This window comes from Bacillus rossius, chromosome 10, assembly GCF_032445375.1.
Source record: "Bacillus rossius redtenbacheri isolate Brsri chromosome 10, Brsri_v3, whole genome shotgun sequence".
NCBI classification, from domain to species: Eukaryota; Metazoa; Arthropoda; class Insecta; order Phasmatodea; family Bacillidae; genus Bacillus; species Bacillus rossius.
This window is the reverse complement of record NC_086337.1, coordinates 22,783,085-22,806,221: the sequence shown is the minus strand read 5'-3', so window position 1 is coordinate 22,806,221 and position 23,137 is coordinate 22,783,085. Positions and strand designations below refer to the sequence as shown.

The window sequence follows — 23,137 nt, the reverse complement described above, 5'->3', positions numbered from 1 at the left end:
ATATTTAAAACAAGTTGCATGTTCAGTGATTAACAAAGTTTATAAAATATTAAAACATTTAGGCTATTTTGAAGAAAACTAATATGAATTGATATTTCAGTCCTTTTATTGTAAAGGAGTTAATATCTGAAAGAGAAGAAATATATTTGTCATACATATAGAGGTAAAAATGCATTGTGTTAGATACAGTTTTGTAGGGGTCTTAGCAAATAGTTTGATATAAGGAAGTTTTTGCTATAAAGAGGTTCACTCTACTGGTTTTACTGTAATAAGAGTTATAATGAAATCAGGGTTCTTAAACAATTTGACCCCTTTCAAACCGATTTTCTTTAGAGCACCAAATCTTTTGGCAAAACTATTTTATTTTTTCAGATTAAAATATTATTTTCAACTAAATTTATTCTGTCTAAAAAAATTACTGATTTTAACAAACCGTTTTACAAATACCTGACCATGACCATCATATACATGCATGGATGGAAATACTTAACACGGAAGTCCTCAATGAAAGAATAAATTTTTAAAATACTGATTTTTATTTGTTGGATTGTCATTTTTCTTTCTTTTTTTATACAAAATTAAGTTAGGTATTTTAACAACATAAACAAATATAATTAATTTCGATGACAAAAGACTTTCAGAAATTATAACACCATTAGACATTGTTTAGTAGAAGTCTCAAAAAGTTTATTACAATAAATTACTGTTAGGTCAAAAACTGAGTTGGGACTCACTGCTGGCATCATGAAATCTTACACACAGATTACAAGAACACACGGAGTTATGTTCGTATATAAAAAAATTCTAAATTTAATATCTCATTTGAACACAATTTGAACAGAAAAATAACAACTAAGAATAATGCAACAAAACAATCTATAAACTAAACAGAGGGGGATAAAAAATACCATTACAGTTATAATGCCTAAATATTTTTCATACATAAAAATTACTTAAAAAATAAAAGTTATCGAAGCAGGTGTTTTGTCATACATTAAAAAAAAAATCATAGTGTTATATTATTACGGAGCGATGTACGGTACTTACGGTACTTCTTAGTAGCGTAAAATAATGAACATTCACAATGGAACTTACTTAAAGTAGGTGTGTTCGAAAATATTCTTGTCTTTGAGGAAGTGCATGTTGTCCTGCCAGATCCAGTCCTCCAGCTCTTTGCTCAGCTCGAACGTGGACACCGGAGCCGCCTGCTTCGCCTCGACCTCCGAGGAGACTTCCTCCTTGGAGCCCCTCTGCTCACCGTCACGGCTGCACCACTCGTAGAACAGCATGTACGCACTGTTCGTCTTCTCAAAACTGAAGTCCATGAACTTGTCCGTCACCGAGTCGTACGTTTTGCTCTGCAGAAAAAAAAAAAATTTAAAACATTTTAATACAGCCAAACTCTAAAAATTGTTACACAGAACAAAACCAATTTATGAGTTACGCTAAACTTAAAATTACTATCTATTAACATTTTTCATTCATAAGTCTAAAAGACATTAATAAAAATATTTTTCATAAACATGAGAAATTACTCATTATAACATGCGCAGAGATAGAATAATGTAGGTAACATCCACTTAATTGTAAAGGCACTACATGATGGTCTTTAAAACATTCTACATCATAAACCACTAATTAAAATTGAATATTATAATGTTTTATTGCAATTTTTTTCCCCCCACAGGTTGCATTACATTTTTGGGAATATTAAATGGGTGTAACACGGTCGTGCACCAGCAATGTATAAGTAGTTCAATTAGGATGTCACTTATTTATTGTGCAGATTATAATTATTTATCTGTAAGTATTTATTGGTATTTTGTCTTTTTGTAATTTTTTATATATATATTCTTTGGCGTGGCTTAGATTGTGAAATTTACTCACTGAGTTGACAAGCTAAGCAACCCAGTGTAAAGACTACTTAGGAAAATTGTCGCTATGGCATGCACTATACACGTATTTTTGTCTGTTTTCTTATGAACATGAAGTGAGGCCTTAATTTTTTTTAAAGCTGTGGTATTTTGAGTATGTCGTAGATAATTATATACATCACACATAAAGGAAACAAATTATCACATGACCTAATTTTTTTTTGTAAATACAAACATAAGTGCATATTCTATTTGTCATATTTACCACTGTTAATGTTTATTTCGAAGGAAGTAAAATATGCATTAGGTTCAGTATCTGATTTATTTGAGATTATGTCATATCTTGTAAAGATAAACCTACAATTCCCGAAAATCTCGAGAAATTTATTTTCCCTCCAGACGGGGAAAAAATCTTTACATTTCCAAAATGTTTCCCAAATTAAGGGATCCCACACAGACCTAGTAACAATGCATTTGACACTTGAGGATTCTTTACATTAAAAATATACCTAAAACTCTTTAAAAAAAAAAAACCTTGAGTGGATACGTGTGTAGCATTAGGAATATTGCTGTAAAAAATACAAAGCAACACAAGACGAGTGACTTCCCCAAAAGAAGTACCAAGCACTAAAAGAAGAGTGCTTCTTACCGTCATCTCCCCACCAAAGCACTCGGCAGCAATTTGGTTGGGATCGAAAGGCTTCACCTCCGCGTCATTGAAGAGAAACCATTTGTCACGGTTGCTCGTCGTGCGGTCCCGGATAAAGCTGTAATAGTGACCACCGTCCGCAGTGCCCGTATGCACCGTCACCCCAATCAGGTCGTACTCGTAGCACTCATTGAAGTCCTCCGTGTCTGAATAATCACAATCATCTTTATCACCACAACTCTTGCTACACACTTCTTCCGATTCCTCCTTGCCTTCCTTGCCGAGCTCAGTTTTCCGCATCTGAGACTTCCTCTTCTCCTCTAGGGGAAAACATAAATACTTACACTACTGCTGCTCCGTAAAAAAACACTAAGACAAATTATTTAAAAACATATAACTATATCATTATTTTTATATTAAATGCTTTAAAAAATAGAATTGGTCATCTGAATTTAAATAGACAATTACAGCAAAACTTTCTTTAACGTACAATTATGAATAATGGACACTTTTTAAATTACTGGCAGAACATGGGTTCTTATGGGAAATTAACTTCTCATTAACAGAAATTTTAAAAATCAAATGCAAACACCTTCTTAAGATAAGTAAAACACAAACTACTGTGCTAGATCACTTTGTGCTACTATCTCCATTAGAAAACAGCCACTTCATACTTTCTGGCAGTTTGAAAGGCATCAGCAAGTGTCTGATATTGCTTAGTATACTGTTTAGGTTTTGTTGCCTGTACATCCCATGTTATTAAAACATTTATGCAAGCTAATTTGCATTGGTTAGTTATGAAGAAATATCAGTAATATGTAAGGCTGATATGAGTGTTCTCCACATTTCCCCATTAAATGACATTCTGGTTTGACACGGGAATGATGAAAATATTTGGCACACAACGAGAAGGAAAATGTGGGTCGCTTCCTTGGATATCTTATACCAGATTTTTTTATTCCTAAGAGGTATTAATTATTTAAAGGAATTAAAAAAAAGAAAATATGATAACATATTTTTTGGCATCTGGGTTGAAACCATTTTCAAAAGTGAACTGAAAGCATGACTAGACAGTTGCCAAAAATGTGGCTGCAACCCAGAACCCAAGAAATGTTTAACAATTCTAGCCACAAAAACCTGTGATACAAGTACTCATGTAAGTACAGTAGACTTTCGATGGTCAGGCATGCAACGGTCCGAAATGCCTGAAAGTCCCACACTTGCAAGGAATGTACAGAAGCTAAAAACCTATAATTTTTACTATTTTTAGCTAAGTTCGCACATAAGTGGCGGTTGGAAGTGCTTGGCACAATCCGGGATCACTTGGAAGTGATTGGCGCGCTTGTAGATTTTAATTCATTATTGCATTATGTTCCTACTAAGAAATACTTGCTGTCAAACATCATCTTTCTCTACAACTTAACTTAGTTTTAGTGACCAAAAGAGATAATACAGAATTGTCAGTAATCTGGCACATACAAAATACCGAAAATGCTGAATTACCAGAAGTCTACAGTATTTTAAAAATTATTGAACTTGTAAAAGAAAATGTGATAAAAGTACCAACAGGTGTGTCACATGAAGTAAAACCAATTCATGCAAACAGAAAGAATCAATGTAGGAAAGTAGAACACACCAAAGACAAAAAAAGTTACGTGATTTGCCTAAAAACTGAAAATATATCTATATTATAATATAAAAGGGTACTAAAAATTTCTGAAAGCTCGGGTGAATGACATTGTATTACGAGTAGGGATGGGCCAATCAAGTACTCAAATACTATGAATCCTTAGTATTTGAAGGATTCAATATTCTGAGAAAAAGATTCTAAGAAAAATATTAGGGAAAAAATAGAAAAAAAAATTTCAGGTCTGATTGCCTCTAAAGTTTACTAGGTCAATTTTTTTTTTCCTTTATACTTATCCTGTTACTATTCCCCAAGATATTGTACTTTTAACATACATGTATAATAAAATTACAATATGTATTGATTCTGGGACCATTTAAAGGGTATAATATTTCAAAACCATAATATTTAATATTTTTCATTTATTGTACATTATTCTATTTTTGACCCTTGGCATTTAGATTCATATTCAAGTTGTATATTCAAGGTATTGTGTGAGATTCAAATTCAAGATTCTTATTGCACACTTCCCAGTGTCTTACATCTATGCCACCTCACTCCATAGCTTGTTTAGAATTAGAAAATTAGCTTTATGTACAAAGAAATAATGCTGATAGAAGACCGATCCTGTCCAACGTTACTGAACTGGGTATTGTCTTGTCAAATGTTTAGCCGTTTCGCCTTAAATACGACATGAGTAGGGCCTGGAAAATTTCGGTGTTTTCAGTATGCAAAAAGCGGTACTTTCAAATTAGAAAAGCGGTGGTTTAAAGTCGGTATTTTCGTTATGCAATGAAAATTTTACCGGTATTTTAAATGTTGACTAAATTGTGCAGTTATTGAATATAATAGTTTACATATTTAATAAACAATCCATGTATACTAGGAATAGACTAATATGCATAACAGCCAATTAAATCCAAAACAGTTACACAAAACAGACACGTTGCTATAGATGTTTGCAACTACAATTTTTTTTTTCGGCTGCCGATGCCACATGCTTAGCCCAATTTAGATGATTGTCAATGGAATTTTTTGGGTTAAATGATACTTTAACCATGCGTGAGTATAAGTGATCTGCAAATACGTAGAATCCCGCTGATGCGACCCCTCACGGTTCCCGGAAAAACGGACTTATAAACAGAATGGTTGCAATAGAGAATTCGGGCCAATTCCCCCCCCCCCCCCCCAAATATATGCAAATACATAAAAAATCACCTTTGTTCGCATAGATTTCATATTCAAATAGTCTATGGAGTAAAAAAGACAACTTTTTAAAATTCATTTTACACCTCGGACTCGCATACCCTGAACAATGGGGTCCGATAAATACTCGCGCTAAGTGAATTCGCGTCACGCGAGTTAGGCTATGCTAGCCAGCTGGTGGTTATTTTCGTTCAAAACGTGACGAAGGAACTTGTGTGGATCAGGTAGAAAACATTCGGCTATAAACGAAAGATATAAGAACAATGCTATCCTGAAATGCTGTGACATGTTTTTGGAGTAGATAATCACAGCAACAGACCGACAGGATGCGCTCCCGCCCTTGCCGTCAGCGATGTTTATTTTGACAGCTCAAGCAATTATCTTGTCCACGTCCCTTCACAGCGTAAAAAAAAAAGAGATAAAAACACGTTGGAATGCAGATGGAAAAGTAACTATGCAGTAAAATAAATATATTTACAGCCCTGCTAAATGTTTCTATTCAATAAAATTCGAGGTATTAGTGATTTTTCAGCAGAAACTGCTGTGTGACTAATAAACAAATTGTTTCATAATAACTTAAACTTATAAAGTATTTATTAACGGCGAAGGACAGTCGTATAAGCCCATAAAAATATTTATTTTACCGAGAATGGACTATACAACCTGGCTTTTGGCGCACGCGGTGTGGGAGGGGAGGAGGATGCTGACAGTTTCTCAAGCAGAAGGTTGAAATAAGGAAGGGAATGTGTTGAAATGTTAGATGGAAAAAAAAAAAGGGGGGGGGGGGGGGGTGTTTTTACATGGTTTGTGACTCTGGGAGGGATGAGCCTTGAAGAATTAGCAGGGGATGGGAGAGGTAAGCGTCGCGTCACGTCACGTATGACGTCAAGCCGCCGCTACCGCCAGCCTGGCCGGACGAGTTTCTTACGCGCTCGCAGAAGCTACCTCAGCGGCTTTTCGTGCGGGCGGGTAAGATAACATGACCGCTGAGATGGCTTTTCGTGCGATAGTGGACGCGCCGAGCTCGGCTAGACACTGCAGCGTGGACAGTTGAACACAGTGCCCAACAAAGTGTAACAGACTTGTTTTTCAGCCGATTTTACTCAAATTTACGACTTTCTCTGCTCAAATTTTTCACGGTTTCTCAAAAAACGGTCGTATAAACGGAATGGACGCATCAGAGGGGGGTCGCATCGGCGGGATTCTACTGTAATGATACTTTTCGGGGATATATTCGCAGTGTAATATAGAAATGTTGTGGTTTTCGCGAATGTACTTACTTTTCGCGTTTTCATGCAAAATTCGCGATCGCGAAAAATTCCAGGCCCTAGACATGAGGGAATTTTTAATCCCCCCCCCCCCCCCCCCCCCCAGATACCCAAGGGTTCCAGTGACCTCGAAGAATATGAATGCTATTCAGGAAAAAGTGAGACAGGCTTGTATTTGTGGATGTAAAATGCCATAATATTCTAGATTATTATTATTACAACTTGAGACCCGAGAACATTCCAAATTCTATGTAAGAAATTTAAATTTTTTTAAATAGGTAGTCACTAAAACCAAAGTAAAATAATATAGTGAAAACCTTAAATTGAGACCAATAGAAGTGTTACAGAAAATATATTACTGTTACGATCGCGCTTGGCTGCAGTGCATGGCATCGCCGCACTCGTTCGGCCTGTCTGCGCCCCCTTCCACCCGCATCCTCTCCCTGGTATCTCGTGTCATACTATCTCGCTACATCCTGACCGTCGCAGCGCGCACCTGCCTCAGATCGGGTTACTTAAAAGAGGCCGCACTGCGGAATAAAATGACTCAGACGCCTTTATCGGCGTTCTTAGAGCAGCCACCGCGTCCTTCGAGGACTCACGATGCGTTTCTGGGCATTTCGACGGCGAAGGTCGCGCGATATCTCGGAGACATGCCCGATTGTTCTGGATGGGAACCCAAGGGCTATTTAAGGAGGTTGGGCCGACCTTCGAGTCAGTCAGAGAGAGAGTCTCAGTGGGGAGTTCTCCCGCGGCGGAGTTTCCGGGCGATAGTGCCGCGGGTGCGGCAGAGTGGCGAAGTCCTTGGACGAAGGTTCCAGGGCAGGGAGTGAGAGAGTTCAGTGGAGTCTGGAGTTTCCGGGCGATAGAGTCGCAGGCGCGGCGGGGTCCCGAGTGAAGTTCCGAGTGAGGCGTCGAGTGGGATCTCGGCGAAGGGTGTGACGGCGGCGTCGGAGTGTGGCGACGGAGTCCCGCGGCGGAGACACACGAGGGGTGCTGCGGCGTGAGTTGCGCCAGAGGTGCGGCCCAGCGAGGTGTGTGGAACGAGTGACCAGGGAATTGACATTTATTTAAGTTTAATTAATTATTTAGAAGATTATTTGTAAGTGACAAGTAGTGGTAATAAATAAAGCTGTGTGTGTGAAATAAAATCTATTAATTGGGCTATCCTTTACGAACCCCCGCAGGTAAATCGTAACATTACTATAAACATTTCACACACACAAAAGATTTGGATTTATTTACATAACAAAATAAATATTCACACCTATATCCTATATCCTATATGCTATTAAATAGCTAAGCCATAGAAGTCAGGCATTTGGAAGTGGCTGTGGAATAGTACTAAAGAAAGATGTTCAAAGTTAAAAAATAAGAAAAATATTAATTTACATGACGGCCAGATAAAATAAGCTCCATGAATATTGATTCAATTTAATAACACATGAAAAATCTTAAATCTCACTTTAAAATAGACACACAACTGCTAGGTAAACCACTCATACAAGATATAAGTACATTTGTATGCTACATACTGTGTTATGTAAAGCAGAGATGCAAGCTGTACAATTATCAATGTATTTGTGCCATTTGAGGCTTATGTACTATGATGAGGTAGCAAACATTTAAGTACCCAGTTGGCTACTTGTGAAAATGTTGGAAAAAGGTTATTAGTGTAAATATCATGACTTTTTTTTTAAGTTTACAATATTTATTACAAATGGAACTCAAAATTTATAAAATTAGTTTTGTTAATGCTACTAATAAAGTAGCATAGCTACTATTGCATGATATAACTTATTACAAAGAAGCTTAGGTTCGTTTAAAAAAAAAAAACAGCCGTAAGGTCGAAATGATGTGCTTACGGAGGTCTTAATCTGCAGCAGATAAGAGACCACAAAAAAATTTTAATTATTGTACCTCCTTACACATCATACCTTGATAGTGTTGTGGCATAAGGTGTTTCTCGACATAGCCAGACATATCAAGTCGCAATGGGAAAGAAAAGTGTGTGTTCACTTTCTCCTTGAGCATGGTCACCATGTTGAAAGTGTAGCGCATCGTGTTGAAACACATGATGTGAGGCAGCTTCTTGAAGCACGCCCTGCAAAATAAAATACATAAACTTTAATGCCAAAGTGAGTAATTAATTTAAATTTTAAATGAAGAGTAATAATTTTAAGTTCTCCTAATAACCGACAAAACACACATAAAAAAAAAAGGCTAATGAAATACAATTCTTAAGTTCATGTAACTGGCTCTTTGTGGAATTGGGAACTATCACTTATTTTTTTGTCTTTGTGGGTATGCATTTTTCAGAAACGTGGTTGTTTGCTATCTATAAACCAAATTCAATCACTTATTGTGACCAATAGGCTGTCACAAACGAGCAGCGTCCAGTAACTTCACGACCCGACCACCCACCTCTTCTCGGCACGCACTTTCTTCCCGCACTGAGAGCAGGTGTACATGTTGTTCCCTTCCAGAGTGTCCTTCACGGTGACCTCGTCGAGCGACTCGTACAGGTTGCGCATGTCGGCCACTTGGCAGCGCACCGTGTAGAACTCTTCCAAAGTTCTGCTGACGTGTTCGCAGTCCTGTAGAATTACACACACATAAATAAACACAACCACTTAAATTAAATGCTTGTTATGATTGTCCAAAGCTTCCCATGGTAAATTTATTCCGGCGGTTAAAACTGCCAAGGCATCGAAACTTTCACTGCCTCTGCATGTAAGGCACTTCAATGTCTTGCAATTTTCTTTTAGTTGACTTATTCTTTTGATACTAAGTGGTAACACATTGGTGAATAAAATAAATGTATAAATCAATCACGTACCACAGAAACTTCCATCATTTTCACACTAAAATACATTTTGAAAACATTAGTGTTTTATCTTTTCATTATTAACCACTCCCAGTTGCACAATAGCTTATTCTTTTTTATGATAAGGCCCTAAAAAAATCAAATGATTCACAGGCACCAAAAACATCTTGGTCACAGACGACCGAAATCAATGTCATTTTAGAAAGATTATAAACAAAATATATTGGAAAATTGCAACTTTTCAAATAAACTTTTTATTTCAACAACACCATCACTCGAAAACAATTTTTTTCCTTCAATCACGTATACAATTTTCCACATTTTTTCCTCTACCCAAGGCACGAGTTTTCATATCCTTAGCTTTTTTTAAAAATAATTTTAGGGTTTTTCAGCAGGCATAGATGATTGCTAATGCAAACCTCTGGCAATCATTGCAACGTCTTCTCACAGAAAAACAAAATCACAATCCACATGCAAGATGTCTAAGCAGTAGGGATGTGCCGATTTATGAAAAAACCGATTCCGATTCAAACTGCCAATTCAAAGGTTGGCCAATTCCAATTCCGATTTATTCCGATTCCGATTATTTAATTAATTTCTGGTAAACATTTGGTACAATAATTTTTTTTTTGTAATATTTAATAGTATATGAAACTTTATCAGTTAATGTAGGTACTTACATCATTTGAAGGCAAGACTTTTATTTATTTCAATTTTTCTTGTTTTATCTCAAATTATCCCTCCTCCCACATTTTACTAATTATAATGAAATTATTTAGTCCTTGCAGTGACATTTTTTAAATTGGCCTGGGTTGAATAGGCCTACTAAATATCAGTTTCTGCAGCAAAGGGAAATAAATTAGATCTAAAACACTATTTCCAATTATTTTAATTTTAAAATAGGTTGGAAAAATCTCATTTTCTAGATAATTACCAACTACCTAAAAATATTTTTCACCTTAACAGGTGAATGTGTTGATGAAAGGGCCAACTTCATCTTCGCAGCACCATCCGTTACTATGGCAACACAGTTTCCCAATGCCGCAGTATGTGAGGCACCTTCGAAAAGAATCACCTCCAGAGCCAGATCTGTGAGTGCCCAGTCTTCTTTAATGAAATGGACGGTAACACTAAGGTAGTCTTGTCCTCGGACAGATGTCCAAATGTCACTAGTTACTGCAATGTTTTCTGCACTTGCTAATTCATTCATGACTTGACACTTCAATTTCTAATACATATCTGGTATCACAGTATTTGCCAGATGCTGCCTTGTTACCATATGGTATCTTGGCTCTAGATGGGAAATTAATCTGTGAAAACCGATATCTTCAACAACAGAAAATGGGAGACTATTAGTGCTGACTATCATTTGCTATTTTTTTTAGTTATTGCCTTACTACTGGGATCATCACTGCCAAGCATCTTTGTTTTGTTTATTGATGGCCATCAATGTTGGTTGCCTTAGAACTCCGGGTGATGAAGCTGAAAGAGTCTTTACTACTTCTTTCTGTAAATTTATTCCTGGAGCTGAAGTTACAGTGGAACGTGGAGATGAAAGGGAAAATAATATTTGTGCACTACTACCAGCACTGAAAATGGGGATGCCCGGATCATCTTCACTTTGTGAACTTGATATAGGATTAGTGTGTGACACAACACGGTTTTTAACAATGACGATGTTATGTTTCCTTCGCAAGTGATTTTGAAGATTTGTGGTATTGACTGTTCGTTTGTTTTTTCCACCTCTCTTAATACAACATTCGCACGAATTACAAATCGTAATCGACTCGTCAGTTGATTTAACGGAAAAATAATTCCAAACAATACTCTTTGCCATCGCATTTACTAATTATAACCAAACACTCAAACAGCACCTCACATTGGAAGCTTTCTATATAATTGACGTGAATTGTTTACGTTAGGAAGATCAATGTTATAAGTTTGGCACACTAAATGGTTTCGCCTCTAGATAGCAGTGTTGTTCGATCCAAGCACCACATTCATTTGTTTTAATGCTTTCATGGCGGTCTCTTGCATATTTATTTCAAAGTGAAAGAGTAATTTGTTTATAACTTGTCAGTTCACATTAAATTCAGAATAAGAAAAGCGTAAATTTTATCTTGTAGCAGAATTAACCTTAACATTGCTTTAAAAAAACGTAGTACCAACACATCTGCAAGAAATTACCGTTAAACTAATAGTTTTTCTTCACGTACGCAAAAGCAACAAAAAAAGTTTAAGAATTCATATATTCTTAATGGAAAAATTGTTCATTACAATTTCCGCAATAAAAACGCATTCAACTAAATACCAAACAAACTAACGTATTTGACTTACCGTCACGTTTACCTCTCATTCTCACCACCATAGCCGGGCATCTTTTTTTTCAAAATAAAAAAAAAGTAAACAAGATATACTGCTGCTATGCCAGCGCACCTAGCGACAGAATTTTTTCCCGTGCCAAACTCGCCCATTAGACAATGTTTCTAGCCTGTAGTAGAATTAACCTTAAATGCACGCAAGAAACGACAGATTAACATGCGTGAAAATCGTGAAATTAGTTTTTATTTAAAATGAAATATTTTTTGTATTAATTTTTAGTGTTCATAATTATACGCGATCATTGCAGTACAGGTTTTTTTTACCGCTGGAAAAATAACATCGTTCGGCCTTATGAGATTTTGGTAATTGAGTGTTTCCGTTAATATAAATCTGGGTATCGTAGTGAAGTATGTACTGAAGATTATTAAAAAAATTATCTGTATAAAGTATAAATCTATAAATTATTACAATCGGAATCAGAATCGGAATCGGAATAAATCGGACGTTTGCCGATTCTTTGAGAATCAGTGATTTACCTTAAATCGGCCGGTTCCGATCTCTTGCCGATGCATCGGTAACATCCCTACTAAGCAGTAGCAGGTCAACCAACCTTGAAGTTAGAAGGAACCAGTGCACTATGCAGTTTTGCCATGCAGCATAGTCAATTTTTTAATGTCTCATACCATGATTTTAAACACAAGTTTTATGAAAAATTATGCATATTTACAGGTAAATACGGTATAAGAACAGCCAAAAACGGAAATCAGCAAGACGAGTAAACTAAAATGTTCATCATTACGTCCACCATATAAATTTTTTTACTACAGTGCTCAACAAACAATGAAACTGTGATTAGTTCCTCAAAATTGCTGTACCAGTTGCATCATGTGTCACGCAAATATGTCAATGAATGGCTAGTGGTTTGATGTGTATTAATTAGACATTATGCCTCGAATGAAGGAAATTAAGAGTGAAAAGATAAACTTTATTAAATTATTTTATTCCTTAAATGATGAAAATTATATGTGGGAAGCATCTTTAAACGTACAAATTTTGAATGGGAAAAATTAACATAGGGATATATGGAAGTGATCAAGGAAATAATCATTTAAATATTATAATGGAAAAACCTATTAAGTATGCGGGAACGTCTTGAGCGAGTTTTACTGTATTTTATTGTTTTGACGTCCATACGGTGTGCGGTAGACCTAACTTCTGGGAGGTTGCCGAGGTTATCAGTTGTCGCTCTAGTTAAGGGGGCAGCCAACAATAAGTAATGGATTGCTGAGTATTTATGGGTAGTTAACATTAAAAATTATGACTAAATTAACAAAACATATTCTTTAATACGGTGAGATAGTTAAGTGTAGAATAAAAAAATTAAATCTCATAGAATTGTATGAGGCAGATGTGTTGACAAGTTTTTAAAATAATCCTTATCATTTTAACTAAGTTTTACTTGATTTTTCTTCAAGTTAAAGTCAGTAATATTCTCCTGTAACTTTACTGTAGTGTTCCAATTAAATGTTTTGTAATGGCTTGCTTCTGAATGCTGTTCTGTTTATGATGTAGATTGCGAGAAATGCTTCCCCTAAAGCAAACAATTCTTGGTCTTGCTTTGAATGCTTTGTTGCCTCTACACAAAAGATTAGTATGCAGTTTTCTTTTGGTTACTGTCGCCTCTCTTTATTACGATACATGTCAACCCTAATATTTGATGGCATAGTAATTAAAATAATGTTATTTTATAGCAGCCAAATGATAGAATTAAATTTGTTTTTGTAATGTGTGTAATCACATGTACTGTAATGCTATTTCTGTACATTATCTTCACTGTATGGTTTTTTCCCTTTATTAAATCTATAAGACATACTTTAATTTAAAAAATAATTTATGGTATATATAAAAATTTAATGTTTTCACAATGAGTTTCAGGTGTGAAAATGATTTAAATAATAAACACACAAAAAAAAAATTCCTTTGGATCACTGATTGCTAGGAGCCGAAATTATTTTATAAATATCTTTCATTGGATAAATGCTAAATGCAGAAATATTATTAAAAAAAAAAAATACTTACTAGAGAAACAACATTGTTGCTGATGACACCACCAAACAGGGTCTTGACTAATTTCTTCAGTTCGGGGGTCATCTCTTCCAGTTTCGAGACGAGATCTATGAAGAACTCCGCCATATCCTTCTGTTCACCAGTGTTCAAAGGTTGGTGGTCCATGGTGTATACCTTGCAGAAACTACGTGGGTTGTAAGCCTTCCGTTCACTTTCCTGCAAACAAATACATATAGTTAGCCACATGTATATACTCACCGTACTACAAAGAAATCTCAAAACAATGTGCCTAAAAAAAACTGCATTTTTGGTACCGAATAATGAAAGTACATAATACTGAACTGATAATAAGGCCTAGCAAATAAGTTTTTTAGTTCTAATTGAATATGAATATGAACATCAAATTATTCTCGAATACAAATATAGAATTTGAATAGTAAGAATTAGAATCCCACTAAAAATGTTTTTTTCACATATAACAAATACATATTGAAAGAAAAAGTAAATGCGTAGTGTAGTGTAGTGGCTTCTGGGAAATGAGATAAATAATACTTAAGTGAAAGGTTGGTTAAGTCATCTACAATTACTATAGGCAGAATTTTGTTGAAATATTCAAATTTTAAAAGGTAAATATTAAGCTACCAGATGTTTTCCACAAGATCCATACAAATTTTTTCTTTTCACTACCACATTCAGAATGAAACTAATCACAGAGCTGGTATGACGTGTTTCTACCCTCTGATCTGAAAACTGTCAACTTTAACATCAGTGTTTTGATTTTTACAGACACACATTTATCCTTAACAGTATGCTGTCAGTTCTAATCTATTTTTAACAACCTGCCAGACTCTCTTCTCCAAAATGCTTTACCTGATAACGCGAGTGTTAGTAATGGATTCGAATCACTATGTTAAATTCGGCTTAACTATATTACTTTTCTCAAAATTTAGGTGACCAGATGCAGCAAAAAAACTCTTCATAAATAACACTAAAACATTACAAAAATCCTTTGGAAATTTTGTCCCCGCCCAATGAGAAACCCTTCTGTAATCCTGAAATTATTTCAGACATTCGAGATCCCGCACAGCCGTATTCGTAAACGACTGAATATTCGTATTTTCGAAGTGTTAGTATTCAAATATTAACCAACTATAAATAATAAAATATTTATTTTGATATTCAAAAATTTAAATGTTTGCTTAGGCTTACTGATAATGAATTTTCAACATCTTGTAGGCGTGTGAAAATATATAATTTAAAGTGAGAAATCTTTTAAAGTGAGGAACTTTAAACTTAAGTTCCACTGCATTTAACATTGAACTAAACACAAACACAAGTTACAAGCTAAAACATTATGAATTTAATAATGATGAAGAAGGCGGATGGTTGAAACTACAAGGACAGAAGCCAACTAGAGTGGCTCTTATCGATAGTTTTAGCATCTTAATTCAAAGTTGATTAAGTTCATCAGAACATTCCTATAATCTTTCCAGTTTCCCCACTGAAGAAGTGATATATATATATATATATATATATATATATATATATATATATATATATATATATATATATATATATATATATATATATAACATCCAAAATAAACAGCAGTTAGCAAGAAACAGTACAGTGAAAAGGAAATGAATAAACAAATCGTAATCACAGACAATTGTAACATATAGAAAATATGAGTGCACTGTGCTGCAGAATACAAAATGAAATTTCTTAAAACATCTTCTTGACTATGGTGAATTGTGAAATTGCAATAAAAGTGAAGTAATACCTACAAATAAATTAATGCACAACAGACCATCAAAATACACTTAAATTTACGAGAAAAAATTTTTTTTTAACAAAATTTAAATCACAAAAATTTTAGTCTTTTAATACATCAAATACAATGAATGTAATTAACTTAGCTTGAAGATTGCACCTAAAATGTATTGACCATATGGAAAGGGAAAAAAAAAAATTAATTTACTAATAACTTATTTTTAAAATAATAATTTTTCAAACACACAAATTATTGCTGAATTATGTCCTATACATTCTTATAACAAAAATATATAACTATAAACAAGGAAATAAAAACACATATTATGTATAACACCCAAAATTATGTATAATATTTTGGTGAATAGGTATTAAGAAGCATTTCAGTATTTCACTTATTGGATACAGAATTTATAAAATTAGAACATTATCATTGAAATCTCTCTGTTTTATAAATGATATGGTAGCAAATCTCCAATGAACAGGTGTGCTCACGAGCAGGTATGCGAACATCCTCTGCAGCTCGCGCAGCGTGTGCTCGTGCTTGCTGCTGGCGTCGCACCGGGCCCGCAGGATGGAGGACCGCGCCTGGGGCATCATGTACAGGTGCTGCATGCAGGAGGCCATGTAGCATGTCGCGCCCAGGTTCGTGAGCCCCACGTAGCCGCAGTCCGAGCGCCCATCCTCGTGCGGCCAGTAGTCCCACGGGTAGGGGGAGTGCGGCCCTGCCACCGACCAGTCCATGCATCATCAACCGATCAGACATCGGCACCGCGCAAACTGCACGTTCAAAGAGAGTTCAAATTATTCTAGGAAAATCAGCACTGATGATGGATGATGATTGATGATGGATGATGGATGATTGATAATGTACAGTTGATGATGATTGATGATGTACAATTGATGATGATGATTGATGATGTACGATTGATGATGTACGATTGATGATGTACGATTGATGATGATGATTGATGATGTACAATTGATGATTGATGATGGATGATGAACAGTTGATGATGATTGATGATGTACGATTGATGATGATGATTGAAGATGATGATCATTGATGGATGATTGATGGATGATGATGATGACTGATGGATGATGATGATGATTGATGGATGATGATGATGATTGACGGATGATGATGATGATGATTGACGGATGATGATGATGATGATTGACGGATAATGATGATGATGACAATGTCAAACATCACACACGAGACGTTTATTTGGAAGTTGAAATTTAACATAGGTGTGCACATCGTAATAACTTTCATTTAACTTTTTTTCCGCATTCGGTTGTATTAAATAATGTTGATATGGTTTAAAAAAGGTAAATATTTTATTTATTTTGTGAAATCAACCATTTTTGCGATTCGTGAAATTTCCGAGCCCCAAATTATAAAAGGCCAAAATGCTCAGTGCACCAAATTGTAACCTAACACTGTAGATGTTTTTATGTACAACACACTAAAACAAGACATAAATTTGTAACTGTCACCTGTATTTAAAGCAGAATTCCATATTTACCTATGTATATAAAAACATTGAACAAAAACAAAACTTTTTCAAAATTATCAGCAACCTATACCATCTTTCAAAGTTAATAAATTTAAGAATGAATAAATTGGAAAACATACTGGATTACAACCTAATAAAAAATGTACAGTTGAAAACCTTCATGTAATGAAGGTTATTTAAATACATATTTATATTTAGTAACCTTATTAGCCTCACCTGGCTTATGTTGGTCTAGCAGCTTCCCGAACAAAATATGGTAGTTGCTAGGCGCGCCTTTCACTAGCTCTACCAGCAAGTCATATGCAGCAGAGCGAGACGTCTGCGACTTGCACTTTGGGACATGACGCTTGCGAGGGTTCGGCAGGGCGAACAAGAATTCAAACACCTGCAGCAAAGAGAGCTCATTGGTTATTTTTAATACATATATATGTGTGTGTGTGTGTGTGTGTGTGTGTGTGTGTGTGTGTAAACACACACACCCTAAGCATTCAGTCGGATTCCCAACCCTTCCAAAAATGTCAATATTTCACACTATATATCAAAAATGGTGCATGGTAGAGATAAAACAAAAATGGTTGCAAATTTATTTATGAATAAATTAAGGTCTACACTATTTTTTTTTTGTATTTCTTCCCATTTAAAGTTTATTGACAAATCTCCGCGCCCCTGTTACCGCCTTCGCTCTGAATCCCAGCCACTCCGGCCCAGTGGAAAGAGCTTAGTTGAAAAACTGCATCACTTGCACTGATTTTGAGCAGCAGTGCGAATAGATTAGTTGAAAACTTACATAGCAAGCAAGAAGTCAAAAGATTTTTGATATAAATTTCAGTTACAAACTTGAAGCGTTAGGATAGCCGCTTCTTTCAAACACCGCGCGTCTGCGCGGGCGGCGGCTCGTCGTCCCTTCTTTCCTTCCTCCTCCTAGTGTATGCCTGCTTGCTTCTCCCCTCTCCTCCTCCGTTCGGCGCATGCGCACTGCGCGGCACATATGTTATAAAAGCAGACGTTTTCAATTTATTCGGTCTTGTTCTTCTTGTTCTTCTAGTATCAACTAGCTCGTCTGATCTCGTTTAGTCTCTTTTGAGAGCTCAAGTAATTGTTAGCCAGCATGTAGTCAGTCAGTTAGACTTTAACTTTGTACGACGTGCACGACCTCGGGGGAAAGAAAATGTAAGTTAGAGTAAGGCGGTGGCCCTTGCCATAATGTAAACGTTTGTTGAATTTTGTGTGTGTTTTGTCTAAATTCCCTTTCGATCGCCACCTGGAAAATTTCTTTTGGATTTCATGTAACTCGATTTAATTTAACTTCATTGGTTTGTAACTGTTCTCCCCTGAGCCCTCGACGTACGTAAAACGTATGATAAATTTTAATTTTTAGATAATGTAACTTACTTTTGTAACGCATGTAATGCGCATAAGGCAGTGGGTTTTCCCTGCATTTTGGCAATCTTGTAATTTGGCAGTTTCAATGCGTCTACCTTGTGACGCCCTCTTTCGAGGCCCCTTAATGGGACCGCGCATGTTTTGTACCACGTCGCGCCGGCGTAAAATCTAACCTTTTGTAGCCTTGATAATGGCTCGTTCACTTTTGCTGTGTGTGTTAAACTCTTGTTACGTAATGATCACCTTGTTATTTACATGGTTGCTACAGAAATAGAATCTTAGAATTCCCTGACTTTTCCCAGTTTTCCAGAAATTTAAGAGAAAAATTCCCTGACTTTCTTATGAAGTACATACCATAAATATCAACGTGCAAATGATTAAATGTAATATAAAAATTTCAACATGAGGTAAACTAAGGTTTTTTTATTGTGTTATTTTGACGGCAGGATTGCGAATGTGTTTTTTTTTCTTCAACACGGCTGGTGAGAGCTCTTCGGCCCATATTGCCGAGTTGAATACTTTTGTAGCACAAAGTGCAGTACGCAGAATTTATGTTTTTAGCAGAGGGTTTGATATGCTGAAACTGTGACTCCTTGAGCCAATTCTCCTTAAAAGTAGTTTTCTTCGACATCTCTAAGCTAAAAAAAAAGTACATATTAATATTTTCAGGTTAGGTTAAAAAATTATTGTTTATGAATTCTTAAAAAAATATTACTACAAATATACAAAAACTATTACAAATTCACACCTAGCAATATAACGGGCCTACTTAGAGAATTACAATAGCAGCATTACAACAGGCAATACTCTTACATTCTTACAATGTTAACTAACGATTCTGGGGGAAAACATGTTTAGTTATGCATATTTTTTTATACACAATGTGTCACGCAACAGAACTCACGGATTATAACGGTTGAAAAAAAAATAGGGATGGGCCGGTCGAATCCTCGAATCCTCGAATCCCACCGAATCTCTAGTATTCGAAAGATTCGAAATTCGAGGGAAAAGATTCGGGATTCGAGGAAAAATATTGATGTAAATGTAGTACTTTAAAAACTTAAATGCTTACAATTTACTTGGCCTGTTTACGTTTTCCTTGGAACACATCCTATTGAGGTACAGTAGAACCTCGTAATACGTGATGGTCGGGACCGAGATAATCACGGATTACCGAATTTCACGGACTAGCGATTAAAAGCCCGGAAGGTCTTGTCAAGCTTCTCAGACACCGGCGTGCAGCTGGGTTAAGGCCGTTCTAGGTAAGGGCCGGCCGTCTTCGAATTAGTGTCTCGGCTTAAAGAAATACAGCACTGCCTAGCCATTAGTTAACGGTCATTTACAACAGCCGAAGAGAGAAAGATAAGATCGTGCTGACCTTTCACCCTCCCCCCTCGCCCTTGTACAGCCGAATGCCAGCCAGACACGTCACTCGCCAGGCGCCTGCCGTGCGTTGGCGGGTGGAAACAAACAAAGGGAGACGGGAAGCAGAAGTCAGGACATCCCCCTCAAGTTTAAAGAGTGACAAATGTGACAGCTGAAAGGGGGGCGACACAAAGGGTCGGTACAAACAGCGTTGCAGAGTTTGGCGGCCCACGCGATGGCTTGTAGTGTTAGCCCAGGAAACAAAGGTTTCAACCTGTGAAAAATTTGTCCAAAGCTGAATTTTTGCACAGTGGTAGAGTCGACTATGCTTAATAACATACCGAAAGTTTACCGCTGTAGACCTTGTGCGTATCACTGAAAATTTGCAGTTAAGTCCTAGATGACAGCGACTTGCAGCAGTTCATTAAAATGCTTCCCATTTTTGCACTTTTTACCGTAGACTCTCGATAGCTATATGAAAATAATCTTAAAGCACTACTACTCACATTGATAATGAATAAAGTTCTAAAAGTTAATATTAAAGGTAAGAAAAAAAATGTTAAATTAATGAAATAAGTTTTTTTACATCAGTGAAGGCAATAAAAAGACAATTCACTTACAAATAAAGGGTCTTACGCAAATAATTCTTTAACAAAAGTTGTTGTATAGTTCTTAAGCTTTACAGGGACATATCTCTCAAAAGTCTAGCTTAATTTATAGGATCACTAGAGACTCCCGAGCTTATCAATGTCGTCTACGCACTGCGACAGAGCCACAGCCGCAAGCGCTGTGGCCACTCTCACTCCCACGAAATCGAAGATTTTAAATCTTTGTAAAATTTGCTCCTAACTAAAATTTAAAACAGTGGTAACATTCAAGTTTTCTAGCAACATTTGAAATGTTTACCTCCGCAAACCTTGTGCGGAACACCGATACGAGAAGTTAAGTCCTAAATAATACTTTATTGACCACTCAACAATATGGCACTATGACGTAATTACTAAAGTATACTTTCAGAATAGCAAACCAAAACTTACTCAAAACATTATTCTCAATGATTAAATTTAAAAATCTTTCACTACGTTTGACTAAATATGATATTTATTCAATAATATTAGAAGAGAGGTGTTCTGAAAAAAAGGGCACAAACGAAAATACGTATTACAAAAACACGTATAGCCCGATTTGAAAACATTAAATAAAAGTAGTTGCAAAGTTCTTAAACTTTAAATTAGTTTATTTGTTGAGAGTTTGGTACAATGTGTCTGACCGCTAAAGTGATCCGAGCCGTGTAGTGTATACGACTGCGAGGTTGTCGAAGTAGGCTCGGGTCGGGACGAATTTCGCCGTAAAGAAACAAAGGTTTTTAATACATGGAAAATTATCCCAAAGAAGAAACTTTGTACAGTTGTAGAATGAACGTTTCTTGGTAACATATCAAAAGTTTACCGATGCAAACCTTGTGCGTCACGCCAAAAACGAGCAGTTAAGCCCAAAATATCAATTTTTTGCAACGATCCACAATAATGGATATTGCAAATGCAGTTTATGGATTAGACTGACAGTATGGAACCCGAAATAATCTAGAAACATTGCCCTATCTGAGTATAGTGATAAAAAGTACGAAGTTTAAACATCTTTCTATAAAATAGACAATTTAAATCATTAAAGTTAACGAATTCACTTTCATTCATTTTTAGGAAATATAAATACATTTTACATAAACTTAAAGAGCCCAACATGGAAATCGCTTAGAGTAAACGTTGTTGCATGTTTATTCATCTTTAAATTGGTATATTTTTTAAGGGTCTCATACAATTAGTCTGACCGCTGAAGTGATCCGAGCCGCGTAGTGTATACTACTGCGATGTTGTCGAAGTAGGCTCGGGTCGGGACGAATTTCGCTGTAAAGAAACAAAGGTTTTTAATACATGGAAAATTATCCCAAAGAAAAAACTTTGTACAGTTTTAGAATGAACATTTCTTAGTAACATATCAAAAGTTTACCGATGCAAATTTTGTGCGTCATGCCAAAAACGAGCAGTTAAGCCCAAAATGTCAATTTTTTGCAACGATCCACAATAATGGATATTGCAAATGCAGTTTATGGAGTAGACTGACAGTATGGAACCCAAAATAATCTAAAAAAATTGCCCTATCTGAGGATAGTAATAGAAAGTACTAAGTTTAAACATCTTTCTATAAAATAGACAATTTAAATCATTAAAGTTAACGAATTCACTTTCAATCAATTTTTAGGAAATATAAATACATTTTACATAATCTTAAAGAGCCCAAAATGGAAATCGCTTAGAGTAAACGTTGTTGCATATTTATTCATCTTTAAATTGGTATATTTTTTAAGTGTCTCATACAATTAGTCTGACCGCTGAAGCGATCCGAGCCGCGTAGTGTGTACTACTGCGATGTTGTCGAAGTAGGCTCGGGTCGGGACGAATTTCGCTGTAAAGAAACAAAGGTTTTTAATACATGGAAAATTATCCCAAAGAAGAAACTTTGTACAGTTGTAGAGTGAACGTTTCTTAGTAACATATCAAAAGTTTACCGATGCAAATTTTGTGCGTCATGCCAAAAACGAGCAGTTAAGCCCAAAATGTCAATTTTTTGCAACGATCCACAATAATGGATATTGCAAATGCAGTTTATGGAGTAGACTGACAGTATAGAACCCAAAATAATCTAGAAACATTGCCTTATCTGAGGATAGTAATAAAAAGTACTAAGTTTAAACATCTTTCTATAAAATAGACAATTTAAATCATTAAAGTTAACGAATTCACTTTCATTCAATTTTTAGGAAATATAAATACATTTTACATAATCTTAAAGAGCCCAAAATGGAAATCGCTTAAAGTAATCGTTGTTGCATATTTATTCATCTTTAAATTTGTATATTTTTTAAGTGTCTCATACAATTAGTCTGACCGCTGAAGCGATCCGAGCCGCGTAGTGTGTACTACTGCGATGTTGTCGAAGTAGGCTCGGGTCGGGACGAATTTCGCTGTAAAGAAACAAAGGTTTTTAATACATAGAAAATTATCCCAAAGAAAAAACTTTGTACAGTTGTAGAGTGAACGTTTCTTAGTAACATATCAAAAGTTTACCGATGCAAACCTTGTGCGTCACGCCAAAAACGAGCAGTTAAGCCCAAAATGTCAATTTTCTGCAACGATCCACAATAATGGATATTGCAAATGCAGTTTATGGAGTAGACTGACAGTATGGAACC

General features: G+C 35.8%; 1 protein-coding gene across 4 annotated transcripts in view; it reads right to left on the bottom strand.

Moving 5' to 3' along the window:
• The window catches only part of LOC134535844 (ubiquitin carboxyl-terminal hydrolase 34), a 217,103-nt gene that overhangs the window by 79,205 nt on the left and 114,761 nt on the right, over positions 1 to 23,137 (bottom strand). For 3 of the 4 annotated variants that reach the window (XM_063375171.1, XM_063375173.1, XM_063375174.1), the window contains 7 exons: positions 17,356 to 17,524; positions 16,109 to 16,338; positions 13,853 to 14,056; positions 9,049 to 9,221; positions 8,562 to 8,728; positions 2,524 to 2,843; positions 1,096 to 1,358 (listed from right to left, as the gene is read on the bottom strand). In XM_063375171.1, coding sequence (XP_063231241.1) covers positions 1,096 to 1,358; positions 2,524 to 2,843; positions 8,562 to 8,728; positions 9,049 to 9,221; positions 13,853 to 14,056; positions 16,109 to 16,338; positions 17,356 to 17,524 — 1,526 coding nt within the window. The remainder of the gene's footprint in view (positions 1 to 1,095; positions 1,359 to 2,523; positions 2,844 to 8,561; positions 8,729 to 9,048; positions 9,222 to 13,852; positions 14,057 to 16,108; positions 16,339 to 17,355; positions 17,525 to 23,137) is intronic. The other variant, XM_063375172.1, reaches the window with a different exon arrangement.